Source organism: Helicoverpa armigera, chromosome 1 (assembly GCF_030705265.1).
Source record: "Helicoverpa armigera isolate CAAS_96S chromosome 1, ASM3070526v1, whole genome shotgun sequence".
In the NCBI taxonomy this organism is placed as follows: domain Eukaryota; kingdom Metazoa; phylum Arthropoda; class Insecta; order Lepidoptera; family Noctuidae; genus Helicoverpa; species Helicoverpa armigera.
In genome coordinates, this window is record NC_087120.1 from 7,088,947 (window position 1) to 7,101,825 (window position 12,879).

A 12,879-nucleotide genomic window follows, 5' to 3' on the forward strand; every position below is an offset into this window, starting at 1 on the left:
TGTTAAAGCGACTTTCCATAGAACTTTGGAAGCGACTTTCCATTGTTGGTATCTATCAACTTTGTTCCGATATTACGAAGAACTCCCTGCCGCAGACACAATGCTTTGTTACAAAAGTAGGTACTAACATTATGGCATCCAAAGGATTCTGAAGCCAACTTCGCTAGCTGAGGGTGTAATCATAGTGGGATCACACGGAGCATGCACAGAGATGGACGCAGCATAAGCAGCGTGGACAATATTGTGAGATCAAGCTGAATATTGTCCTGTCTTTGGACTTACTTTCTGTGGTTCCTGATGGACGTCACCTAGATCTGGAGGCAGTTGGCGCGTCGGCAGCGGTACCGATATTGTTGATGAAGACGAACTTGACGACGCGCTGCCGAACGCTTTCTCGCTATTCTTGTCGATGTTGATGCTATTGTATGACTTGTCGCTGGATTTGTCGCTGCTGCTCGACATTTTGTCAGCACTGGCCCCCGCAGGCGACGACCTCTGGTCCTCAGGCTCGTCCTCCACGTCGCAAGTCAGTAATCGAATACGTTCAGCAAGTGACGTCGTTTCCTGCTGCAAACAGGATTCATTGTTAGGCAACAATAGTGAGCAAATTGTTTCATCGACTGCAAGACAAAGGCAACAATAGACGTTTCCCGTCTCACGTTGTATGGATTGCCAACGACGATTCTCACTGTGTTGGAACTTGCTGGGAATGAAAGTACATGAATAGCTCTAGGGTACAATAGTCCCCACTTGAGACTGTTCAGCGGTATTAGTTATTAATTCTATAGCCTAACTGTGCCGCAACTTTTATAACAATTTACCTAATTCAGAAGTCTGCCTGCATAAACTGTTCAACGCATTAAGTGTGTGTGAGGAGATTTTATACATGGTTAAATTATTTGTACGAGTATTGTCAAGTAATTCATTACTTTTATTTTTGAACAAATCCACAGGTATTATTTTTGTTGTTACGCAGTTCAAACAATACGCTCACACAGATTCTTTAACACTTAACACACACACGAAAATAGTAACGATAAATGATGTTAATATGAAATAGAAATACAAGTGTTTTAGAGAACAAACTACAAACTTTGCAGTAGGTAGGTACTTATTCAATCTGCACTGCAGGTTGGAGCCACATGCGTGTTTGAGCCGTCATAAACAATAGGAGGTCTGGAAGCCGTTGGTTCTAGCTCCCTTCCATTCATAATAAAATGAGTTTAAGAAAACGTAATTGTAAAAAAAGAACTGTACCTAAGATAAGCATAGTCTATGGCAGCATTACTCTTGAACTTGCAACAAACTTTTTATTTAAAGTTGAACATACCTACTTCAACATTCACAACCAATCCAAGTTCTTTAAAACACCCGGGAAATGCACTAGTGAAATGTTGTTTTACGTTCAAGTGCAACTTAACTTTAAGTGTTTGTTTACCTTAATACTTTCTTTTTATTGCTAGTAAATTTCACAGAAGCTTGCGGTCGTAACAGTTATTCCTGGAATAGCTCAGGTTAAAGCGTCTTGATTTAAATGAGCTTCATTTTCCGTTCCGATTTACCCAACACTTGTAAGTTACACTTTCGAAGTACACTTCGACGATCCTATTTACCTTCGATAGCTAAGGTGTGTGTTGGTATCTTTGTGTTTTTGTCTGTCATTTGCTTTGGCCGGACGTCCAGTATTTCGTCTGGAACACGCTTATAGGTCATTTTTTAAACCCATTTTTAGCAAACTAGCTGGTTCTTGTATTATTTGTAAATAAATAAAAATACTTGGAGAGTTTGAGTTTAGTTGAAAAAAAAGATATGTGCATTGTGCATATTTATACCTACATATTTTTGTATTTATCATATTACTGAGCTTTATAGCGACCGTTTGTTTCACTTGAGAAATGAATTATGCAAGGCTTGCATCTGCGTCAAGACAAATCGATGGAGCTTAACATATAATCAATCAGTTTCGGCTAGGGACACAGATCGATATATTGTGCATTCATAAATGTACCCTAAAATAATAGGTAGGTATATCTTTAATGGAAATATTTAGTCGATTTAGATAGCCGTTGTTCCTGAGGTGTTACAGTAACCGCGAGCAACAGCTTTTACATGCCCAATATTCATATTATATCAATATTCATACACGTCATCGTAATTACAAAAACTAGTTAATATTTATATTATTTAAGTCGTTTATAAAAAGTCAAATTATAAAAAGTCGTGGTGGCCTAGTGGGCAAAGAACCAACCTCTCGAGTATGAGGGCGCGGGTTCGAATCCAGGTCAGGCAAGTACCAATGCAACTTTTCTAAGTTTGTATGTACTTTCTAAGTATATCTTAGACACCAATGGCTGATAAAAAGGTGAAGGAAACCATCTTGAGGAAACCTGGACTATATAGTCTGAAATCACCAACCCGCATTGAGCAAGCGTGGTGATTAATGCTCAATTCTTCTCCGCGTGAGAGGAGGCCTGTGCCCAGCAGTGGGACGATAAATAGGCTGTAACTAACTAACTAACTATTTATATTATTATGATGGTCAGTTATGGCCGATAAAGTGATTGCCTAGGGCACTCTGGACCTTTAATCCGCTACTGAGCCCACTGTTTTGTCTGAAGTGTACGGTAATATACTTTTTATTCAAGATGAAAGTTCTAACCGAAGAAGACACTAATGACCGCGCTAGCTGTATGTGGATTAGCGATTTCAGTAGTAAAACGTTCCCTGACGATGTTCCCATGCCCTTTTTTATATGCAATCAGGCAATAAATCAAAATTAAAAATGTTTGAGTTTCAAAGTAAGATTATGAACAGAATATTTGATTGAGCTGTTAATTAGGAGAACTATGAGGGGGCGCCAACTCGTAGATGTTGTTCGTCGAAGTTGCTAAGTAAGTTGCCTCAGATTTGCAAGTTTCCGCTGACCGCTACGACTAAATGTATTCACGCCCCCACCGACTTGTATTTGATGTAGGTATCAAACGAACTTAATAAACAGATTAATAAACTTCAGCCCGGGCCGTAGTAAATAAAGTGCTATCGGAAAAACAATTTATGCTACTTTTCACTTTTAGTACTGAAAATAACTACCTACGTTGTTGAGGTGCATTCGTCTGTAAATTAATATCGTTAAAAGTCTCAGCGAAGCCGTATTCAATAAAAGATTTCGAAGTATCACATTTAATACATTTGCGTAATTTCATGAATAAAATTATTAGAAGTAAATAACTGTGGACCAACTTATTTCACGAAAAATGTATCGTATTTTATTTCCATAATTAGGAGGCGTGCTAATACGAGGGTTGTGTAAAAGTCAAAGCCAAAGTAAAAGCTCTTAAAATGGAACCAGGTCAGGTCAGGTACCTTCATAGAGACGTGGTAACGAATCGCCGAATGAGCTCCGTATTGGGTATTTTATGTATCTACCTCCGTATATAACGTCATATAAATAACTCAAAGCCCAATGCCTATAAATAAACGCTATTTTTCTTTAAATTGAAACTGAAACTGGAAGATCGTGATTTAAGGAATCGGATATTTCACCATAACTGCAGATATAAATGAAAATCTTGCCGACACGTTATCTGATTGGACGGTTATTTGATCTTTAGGATTACTTCCATAATTCGAGGAAATATTCCGAGTCAGACTGGGCATGACTTGCTAATTTCATTGCTTTTACGTCATTAAGTCCCTTTGACGTACATAACTTTCCATATTTCTCGGGAATTAATAAGAATACTCCGAAAACATCGATAGGTGAATAATTTGTGTTTTAATTAGTTTGGAAAGTTCCCCACTTTTCCGTAACGACGAACCGGTAATTAGGAACAGATGTGTTTCAGACACCTGGCGGGTTACTGCAAAACTACTACAATCCTTTTATATCTAAGAACTTTTTCTACATGATCAACGACATTAATTAATGTATCAAGAGCTTTATAATTTGTCTATTATTGTGGCTATCTAGAAAATTTAAAGTTTCGCATATTGACCTGATTTCATATCCATTAAACAAGTGGCGAATAAGTTTGTTTTTAATATCATTATCACTTATTTACTTTGAAACGCTCTTCGTTGTTTTATTAAAGCCGGCACATATTTTTCTGACCCGCATTGTGAATCTCGGAAAAAAATTTTAAAACTTGTAGGAGAAATTCAATTAGGGTTCGAGGCGATCCAAGATCTAACTAGAAACCGAGTCCACTCTAAACTTATGCATATTTTCATAAGTATTCTGATTATAATTAAAATCTTTTGTTCTTCTTCCGTAATAATTCTACGCTAGCTCAAGAAATTATGCAGTATTATTTTTCAAGGACCTTGACATAATTTCTTAGTTTTGTTCTTCTTCAAAATATGTTTCTTCAAGATATGAGTGTTCCTTAAGTGGCTAAGTAATTTCAATAGTTCCCTTTCGCCATGGAACTTCCAAGCTGTTTGTGATCAGCAAGTTTTTTTAAGTCAGGTGATTTAAACCGTGTTAAAAGCAAAATGAAATTTAAATATTCGCCTGCTCAGCAAAATATAATTTCCTTTGTGAAATTCATACATGAATTATTTCATCAGCATCAAATATTGTTTGTGAAGTGAAATAAATAAAAGAGTGGGATTCTTTAGTCTTTTTGCCTTTTTGTTTTTGGACAATACATACCTACCTGCATTGAGAACTCATTAAACAATAGAGTATTTATGCCTATGGCAATTCGTTATACCGGTCATTTTTTGTGTAATCGAAAAATACGCGAGTTTTACCCCTTTCTTTCAATTATTATTTAAACATAGACAGAATGTTTATTGAAAGCACTAATTATACATTACTAAATGATTGAACTACTCATTGGCTATTTATATTATAAGTTATAATAGCCACTTGTATCGAATCCTATCATATTATGTTTAATAGGATTACTGGATGGTTGAGAGCGCTGCGTGAAATAACGAATAGATATTTATTTTTGTAGGTGTATAACCAGATGCATGGTACAATACTAATGTTCTTTCGATTCAACAGTTTTAATTATTATATTGAGGCTTTGTTTTGTTTTGTTTGGTGAACATAACGTTATAGAACGGTAGATACTAAGCTATAATTGCATTATCTACATTGATACTACAAGATTTTTTAATGAAGAGAAATATGTCTGATTACTGTTTCATAAACGCATTATTATAAACCAGATAAATGACTAGATTCTGAATGCATTTATATTTCCCGTTTGCTGAACAAGCAATACTTCTTTAATAGCAGACCAAAGTTATCGATCCATAGTAGGTACTAAACTAACGGACTGACCAGTCCCGACCATTAATATTTTGAAATGTACTAAAAGTTTCAACAGTTTATTTTAGTTACCGAACGCTGTTTTTGATTTTCGCTTAGTTTTCAATAGACCACTTACATTTGTAGAAAATTTGAAACAAACTAGCTATTCTGCACATCGAGCTTGATCCGCAAACTAGTCGAATAGATAGCTCAGTTAGTTAATAAAAGCTAATCTGCACTGTTGCTAGTTAGTTCCTTCTACGTCAGAACTCGAATGTATGAACACACTCGTACTCGATGTTTTACACAAAGTAAGTTGAACGAAGTTTTGTATCAAAATAGAGTTTGTTAGCGAAAAGCTTGTCTAGCAAATATATTTATTCGAGAACTCGAATAGTATGGGAAAATCGATTAACACAGAGAGGGACATACCTTAGGTTGCTGCTTTTTCCTAGCTTCACTCCGTAATAAGGAGCATCGTAGAGCATTTCTTTCAGCCACGCGGCGAACCGCGGCTTCCTCTGTCTTGGGTCTGCCGCCCGCGTCCCAAGCCCTATACAATCATAAAAGAACATTTAATATAAAGAATGATTTAAAAGTGATAACAGAAGCAAAGAACTACAAATAAAGCGCTAAAGTCAGCAGTATAAATGAGAAATAAAGGTGGTAAAATAAGGCTGGGAAAAACTTGCAAAATAAATGAAGCGTTCATACCTCAGCGTTTCAGAAGTGACTAACTGTGGTTCGATCGCGGGCGGCGGTGGCCTGCCGCTGTTGAACAACTGCTGGACTGCTGAATTGGCTTTCGGCGCGTTGATCGTCAGGATCAGCGGCGTCTCCAGTCTACATACAGGTGATAACATGCGGTTATAATACGTTATATTATATTTTTATTGTTTCACAGATGTTACCTAATCTCGATCTCGAATAAAAATCTTTACAATGCCCTGTAATATAATTATACGTAGCACGGACTATCCATAAATTTAATGTTGTCTTTATAGCTACCATTCTAATACCAATTAAAACATAATTTTTAGAGTTGTTTTATGAATAGATAGGTATTTGATAGTTTTTCAGGTATTGGCAATCTTGATTATGATGTTATCATTTTCCACCGAAGGGAATTATTTGTAAGTCTCAATTATTTTATTGAAAATAACAAAATTACTGTGCTAAAATTTCGCCATTTTTTTTTCTTTGATTTTACGGTACTTAATCCTTTGATAAATAAAATTTCTTTAGTACTTCTAAATGAAGGTGAAGTGCATTCATCTACAATTTCAGAGTAGTTTAAGAACGAGCACAAATATTTTCGGAGTTCATTAAACTCACGCGGTTTGCAGGGACGTTTATTGCACACGTTCATGTATGTAATGACAGGTGCACATCCAATCTCCGCACCTATCGCAATGGTGTCAAACCTCAGAAACTTGCTAACCAATAAACTGTTCCAATAATGTATCTGCATTTGCTCTCTGATATAGGAATATCTTTGACGTGCTAGTGTCTGTCTTCGAACACTTGCAGGATTAATTAAGTTCTCGCTTCGGACATAAATGGGACAAGTCGAATGTAACATCAGCAAATTGCATAACTTAGTCGCATTTAGGTAAGTGTTGATTCGAAATGTTTGCTTCGAATTAGTTTAATTCCGAGTATCGATAACCAATCGGAATTTGCTTGCGTGTCAATTAGATACGCTCAATTCTCCGTTAACATTAATTTGTTGTTACAATATTATTTGATACCTACTACATTTGAGTGGCACTTGACTGAAGGTAAACAATCTTAATAGAACTTTTTTTAACAAATAAATATTGAACAAATAAGTCGTTTATTTGTTTAATTTAATATGTTTACTTGTTAATACTTGGCAGGTAGGGGTACAGGCTTCGCGTGACCAAAAGACTGGCTTCTTCAATATACCAAAAAAACGAAATTATACCGAAGTAATTATACTAAATTATACCGAAAAATCATGACACCAAATTGAGTATATTCAAAATTACACTTGTGTAATTGAAAAACCAAACCCTTTTGACCAATAGAATATATTCGGATCGGCGCCAATCAATAGAAAGAAGACAAAGGTTTTACCTGTGTGTTGTACTTGTGGTGTTATAATCCTTTTGTGTTATAATTTCTGTATCTACGGTTTGTGTCTGTACTGCTTCTGGCTCCTTCTTCGGGAGCTCTTCCTCCGAATCTTTGGGCCTCTCCAAGAACCGCACTGATCGCGGCGTGATGGACCCGTCCTCATCACTAGCTGTCGTTGTAGACCTCTGGTCATCATTCTGTTGCACACGAAATTATTTTAGTCCTCAAATTCCAGCAATTTCTGGGAATAATGCATTTAAGTGAACTACGTTTAAAGCATAAATACATTTCAGTCACCTGTATTTACATAAACAGTTATAACATTGACATTCCGGTGTTGAAGCTTAAATTCCCTTTCAAATATTTGTCGGTATTCCAGCTACCGGAAAGTTAGGAAATTAACTTGTTTTAATGTTGTATTTACGTATGATTTAAATGTTAAATATGCAGTTTGTTTGCGCGTTTGAGACTGATGTAAATATGTGACTACCTGCTCATTCATATCCTTGTCGGTGTCCAATGACTTCCACAGCCTCCCGCCTTTCAATATGCCTCCCCGTCGCTGCGGAAGCGGAGAGCTCTCGGAAGATAGTCTGCCATCAGTATCCGCTGTGTCACTGTCCTCACCTAACACAGACAAATAACTACAATCTCCTGCTAAATTCACTATAAAAATATTAATACAATTCAACAGAAACTTAAAAAGGAACTCTTGAAATTCTTAATTAGTTTCCAAGACGTCTTAAGATCAAGAGAAAGCGGAACAAGATTTGGAATTAAAACAACTATTTTCCGACGATTAATTGAAACGTTAAATCACAATGGGTGCTTGAAATTGCAACATAGTTTTATGTCCAATTTAGATAGAGCCACTCGTTGTCTTCTCTTCGCTTTAAAATGATAAATTTTTGCAGCAAATTCTTGAAAGTGTCGTAATTGGCGTGCTACGATATCCCTACTAATTGTGTTATGAATTCGTTGGACTGAATTAAATAATGTTTTCAATCGCCTAAGAGGCTTATGGAGTCTGGTTGTTAATTACGTTGTATTTCAGAAATTGTAAATAACCTGAAATGTCTGTTATGATATTTTGGAGTACCTAGTATTTAAGTATGATTAGAACTTCGGTGAAATTTAACACAATTATGTCTGTCTGTTAAATGTAAATAGTTTATGTAGCTAAGGGTAAGTCCAGGTTCTAAGAATTGAAAGGAATTAAATTCTCCAAACGATAGGTAAATAAAAAAATACGACAGATTTCTTTACGGTTTATATTAGACGTCAAAAATAGGCAGTAATAATGTAAGTTGAATAATTTTGAGAAATAGTTAACTGTAGGTAGTGTACATATACTAATTAGTTTATCAATTGAATTTTAGTGTTTGAACCCGAGAAAAAGATCTTAGATTTATTTAATCAAGATTTGGTTCCCGTGCTAGCTCCTAGGCTTACCCGAGAACAATCTATTACTCTTGAAGGATATTATTTTACTCTTCGCGTGTCGAACTCGATAATGAAAAATGTATTAAGTAGAATCAAAGTAATTTAGGGGTAGAACCTCGATTATTGCTCTGAATTTTCGTTTATACAATAAAAGTGTGTTAACAAGAAGTAATTTTTACTTAAACTTCTAAGTTTGGGGAAAATGTGTAGAAAAACTATTATCTATTTTATTATGTAGCCATTTTTAAGATACCGAAGCTGATTTTCGCTTCGCTATTTAAAAATTTTATCCAGATGCTCTATTTTTATCGTCTTAGTATATCGGAGGCATGTTGATGTACAACTCTGGTCTAACTCGCGCTAATAAATGGGAGCGGCCTAGATACGAGGCTATCATATTTTGCTAGATTTCCCTCGGTATCGCCCATAGGTCGGTTCTTTGCTGCACAAGATATTTTTAATCATGGCATTATTTGCGGCATCGTTTTTCCTTTAAGTCAATTACAGCCACATCAGACTTCGTTGAGTACCTACTTACCTATCCTTGAGACGTCAACAATGATGGATAAGGTTTAAATAAAAATAGAATTTAAAAAATGTGTCTAATATATTAAGATATTTAAAATGTAAGAATGCTTGAATGTTTCTCAAGAGTCTGAGTTCTCGTAATTTGAAGGAAATTACTTCGCGTAGTCATTGCTGATCCCCGCTACATTACGCTTTAGTTGCCGGCTAACGATCTCTGTATTTGGCATGCCAAAAGTAGAGTATCTAGGTGTGTATAGTACCTATAACCTTCCTAGACTAGGTTTGTTAGGAAAAAGTTGTTTATACTTTGAATCTTCCAAACCGGGTCTTTGTCAGACATATATGTACACACAGACTTGTAGTTACCATATTTATATGCAAATCTGTCATGTCTTATCTAATGATTAATGGTATAACGAATACCTCCAATATTATTTTTGAAAGCACAAATGAAACGAAGCGAGCGCTGCGAAACAGGTGAAAGAGGGTCATTAAAATTACTTTGCGATTTAAATGCACATATGTTAGGGCAGCAAAAATGAAAGTACATAAAAAACAAAGAATTTATCACATAAACTGATTCCAATTTCCTGTCCAATGATTAAGTACGCTTTGCAGCGGATCAGCTATGTCGGAAACGCAATTCATAATGTGAATGTTGGTGTTCAAATTAATTAAACCCGTTAAGCGGAATTGTTGCCGAACGATGTTGATTAAGGTTCATGATTGCACCTGCGAAATGCTTGCCAAAGCAATCGCGAGTCGCTGCGTCCCGTAGTTTTCGAATGGCATCGAAAAAATAGAACTGGTTTCGGCTGAGTTTTCACGTCCACTGCGGAAAAGCGCATTCGCTTGGCCGGCGTTATTCGAAATTCGGCTTTCTCGTTTTGCAGTTGGACAATAACTGTCGATACAAAGGACTGAATGGAATCGACTAAAGTAAAACTGGATTGAATTACAATAAAAATATAACACGACATAGCTCATTTGTCGGTATTATACTATCTACAACACTTGACCTAGGGTACTTTTGCAAAAATAGCTCGTCCATTCTTGTTTATTCCTGATTTTCTTCGTAAAATAGACGCTGCATTTTCTTATCGCCTGTCATCTCCGTATGCACTCGTTTTTACCGACCTCGTCTTTGATATAATGCATCAATCAGCGTCTTGGCCTTCCTTTTTCTCGCACCTCTCAATTTTATCGTTTAAAATGCTTTAGAGAAATTATATTGAACGGAGTTCCATAAACAGTTTAGTTCGTTGAGTAAAACCACTATTTCATAAATACTGGATAGTAATTTAGTGAATATAATTTTGTGTGAGTAACAACTTATATCTGGTACTGTGCGATTTGTGGGATATTGGTCAACAAATCAGGTATTGTGTGCGGTCGTTTGTTTGTGACAATTTGTCGTATCAAAGCAATAGGAACGCGTTCATTTCCGACGGATATCCGATACCGACAGGCCATTAGAGACTAGACTAGCACAGTCGCAGTTTTAAGTACACATGGCTACGGAGTTTTTTCAAGAAAAAATGATATTCACCAATATAACGAATAATCTTTTTATTTTATTTTTCCCAATTAGTAAGCGAATCCACCGTTACAGTTGAATTCAGTCGGAAAGTTTAATAAAAAAGCACATATCGAAATATTATGTGTACACATAGTTAACTGATATTTTTGCAGGGAATGTTAAAAAAATATATCAATTATTTAATTGAATCATAATTTGCATTGATTTAAAAACGTTTGAGGGATTCAAAAGCGTCAAAGCTGCAGCTTCGTAATATAATTATTTTGCAAACGTGAAATTGGCACGCTGTTACAGCTACATACATATGTCTGCTTTATTTATTTGCTTTACATATAACACATTTTAAATATTAATGTACAAAGAATATTTATAAATACGTGACCACCGGTATCGGGAACAGAGTCATTCTGAATTCACACTAGACTAAGCGCTTAATAGACTATCATATAAATATTTATGGTTATGCATTTGTCTAGAGAAAGATGGGATTATTTTGTTAATTCCTTTTTCCAATCAAGAGCCCGCTGTACGTAAGTTGGTTATTTAAAAAAGAACGCAATTTAGCTCAAGCGGTCAAAGCGAAACGCGAACGCAAAAAATAAATGAAGTTTTAGAAAATTCAATTTTTTAAATTATTTTTAATCTCATGCTAATCCGTGCGAGGAATATGCCTAAGCACCACGGTGATATTGCGGGCACGAATTTTTCTACATGAAAACGACTACCTACATAAAGCTGTCACGTATCTTATTAATATTTTTTAATTTATGTCATTATAAAAAAAACAAAATTATGATTTTAAAGAAACCACATTTAAACCTTTGTTATATTGTCCGAAATATTGTGTTATGTAATAGTTAACATTTTAGTAAGCGTAGTTGTGCTTGGGGACTGCAAACTGAATATTACTCTCGACATTGTATTTGGCGACCCCCTTTTTACGTTAAGGGTTTAAAAATAAGTATTTTATGAAGTTGCAATTTATATTATGAAAAAAAAAGATCTCAAAAGTTTTATTCCATTTTGGAACACTTGGGCCGGTAAACCGACCTATTTAAACCCGTTAGATTAGAGAAGTTCCCGTGTCGTGTTTGCTTGCAGTTTAGCTCGAGCGCTTTCTGATTGGCTATTATTTGATTAGGTTAACCAATAGCGATGGATTAAGCGTGAATAGAGCACGTCTATTGTATTAGCCATATTATTATCTTATCATTGGCTAATGGTGCTTATTATTTATTATTGATACGGTCTCTATATAGGGCCTCTCTCGTGTACCAACACGTATTCAAGGGAGAATTTTGTCCCTCCCAGTTCTAAACTACCCTATCAAGTTTCAGTGTTTTCATTTTCATTCCATATAATTATATTTTGGTATTATTCACAGTCTAGTTTACTCATAAAAATGTTCCTAGATAAATGATTTTATTAACGGAGAAATTATTAAAACAATGTTGTAAGATAATGACGTTAATGCAGTTAATTGCCTCAGGCAGGCTAGTACGATATGATACCAATAAATAAAAAAGTGGCTTTATAAATAAGTAAAACGCATTAGCTTACAGTAGCGGCGGCCGGCAATTAACTCGCTATGTTGAATTTATTATTTTTCAAGCTGCATTATTATTTATGTTTCTGGACTTTGGTTATCATGGAATAGAGTTTTATTATGACATCTTGGTCGATCATTAAATTAAGTAACGCGGTCGGTCCGTGAATGGGTGAACATTTTTGACAATCATTACGGGTTAGTCAGCAGCCAGCAGCATTACTCTACAAACGATATATAATAATAATTTTATTTGCTCACAAAAAAGTAATATTTGTAAACAATCTAGGAGTGTAGGTGGATTAGTGAGAACCCGTGTTAAAGTGCCTACCAGTTATAATCCTAACAAACTAGTTAAATTCGTTTTGGCCCGGTGACGCCCACACTATTGAGGTTTGAACGAGTGTTGAGTGGTTTAAATTCCAGTTTAGTTTTGTTTTGTTCGCGTACTCGCAA

At 35.5% G+C, this 12,879-nt stretch overlaps 1 protein-coding gene and 1 long non-coding RNA gene across 6 annotated transcripts in view; one reads left to right on the top strand and one right to left on the bottom strand.

Annotated features, from left to right (window-relative positions):
- LOC110374484 (uncharacterized) overlaps positions 1-12,879 on the top strand; it is a 102,611-nt gene that overhangs the window by 12,533 nt on the left and 77,199 nt on the right. The window lies entirely within an intron of this gene.
- LOC110374481 (uncharacterized protein) overlaps positions 1-12,879 on the bottom strand; it is a 101,205-nt gene that overhangs the window by 12,262 nt on the left and 76,064 nt on the right. For 2 of the 5 annotated variants that reach the window (XM_021332194.3, XM_021332196.3), the window contains exons 4-8: positions 7,857-7,993; positions 7,367-7,563; positions 5,981-6,109; positions 5,699-5,819; positions 283-567 (exon numbers count right to left, since the gene is read on the bottom strand). In XM_021332194.3, the coding sequence (XP_021187869.2) occupies positions 283-567; positions 5,699-5,819; positions 5,981-6,109; positions 7,367-7,563; positions 7,857-7,993 (869 nt within the window). The remainder of the gene's footprint in view (positions 1-282; positions 568-5,698; positions 5,820-5,980; positions 6,110-7,366; positions 7,564-7,856; positions 7,994-12,879) is intronic. The other 3 variants (XM_049849328.2, XM_021332197.3, XM_021332195.3) reach the window with 3 other exon arrangements.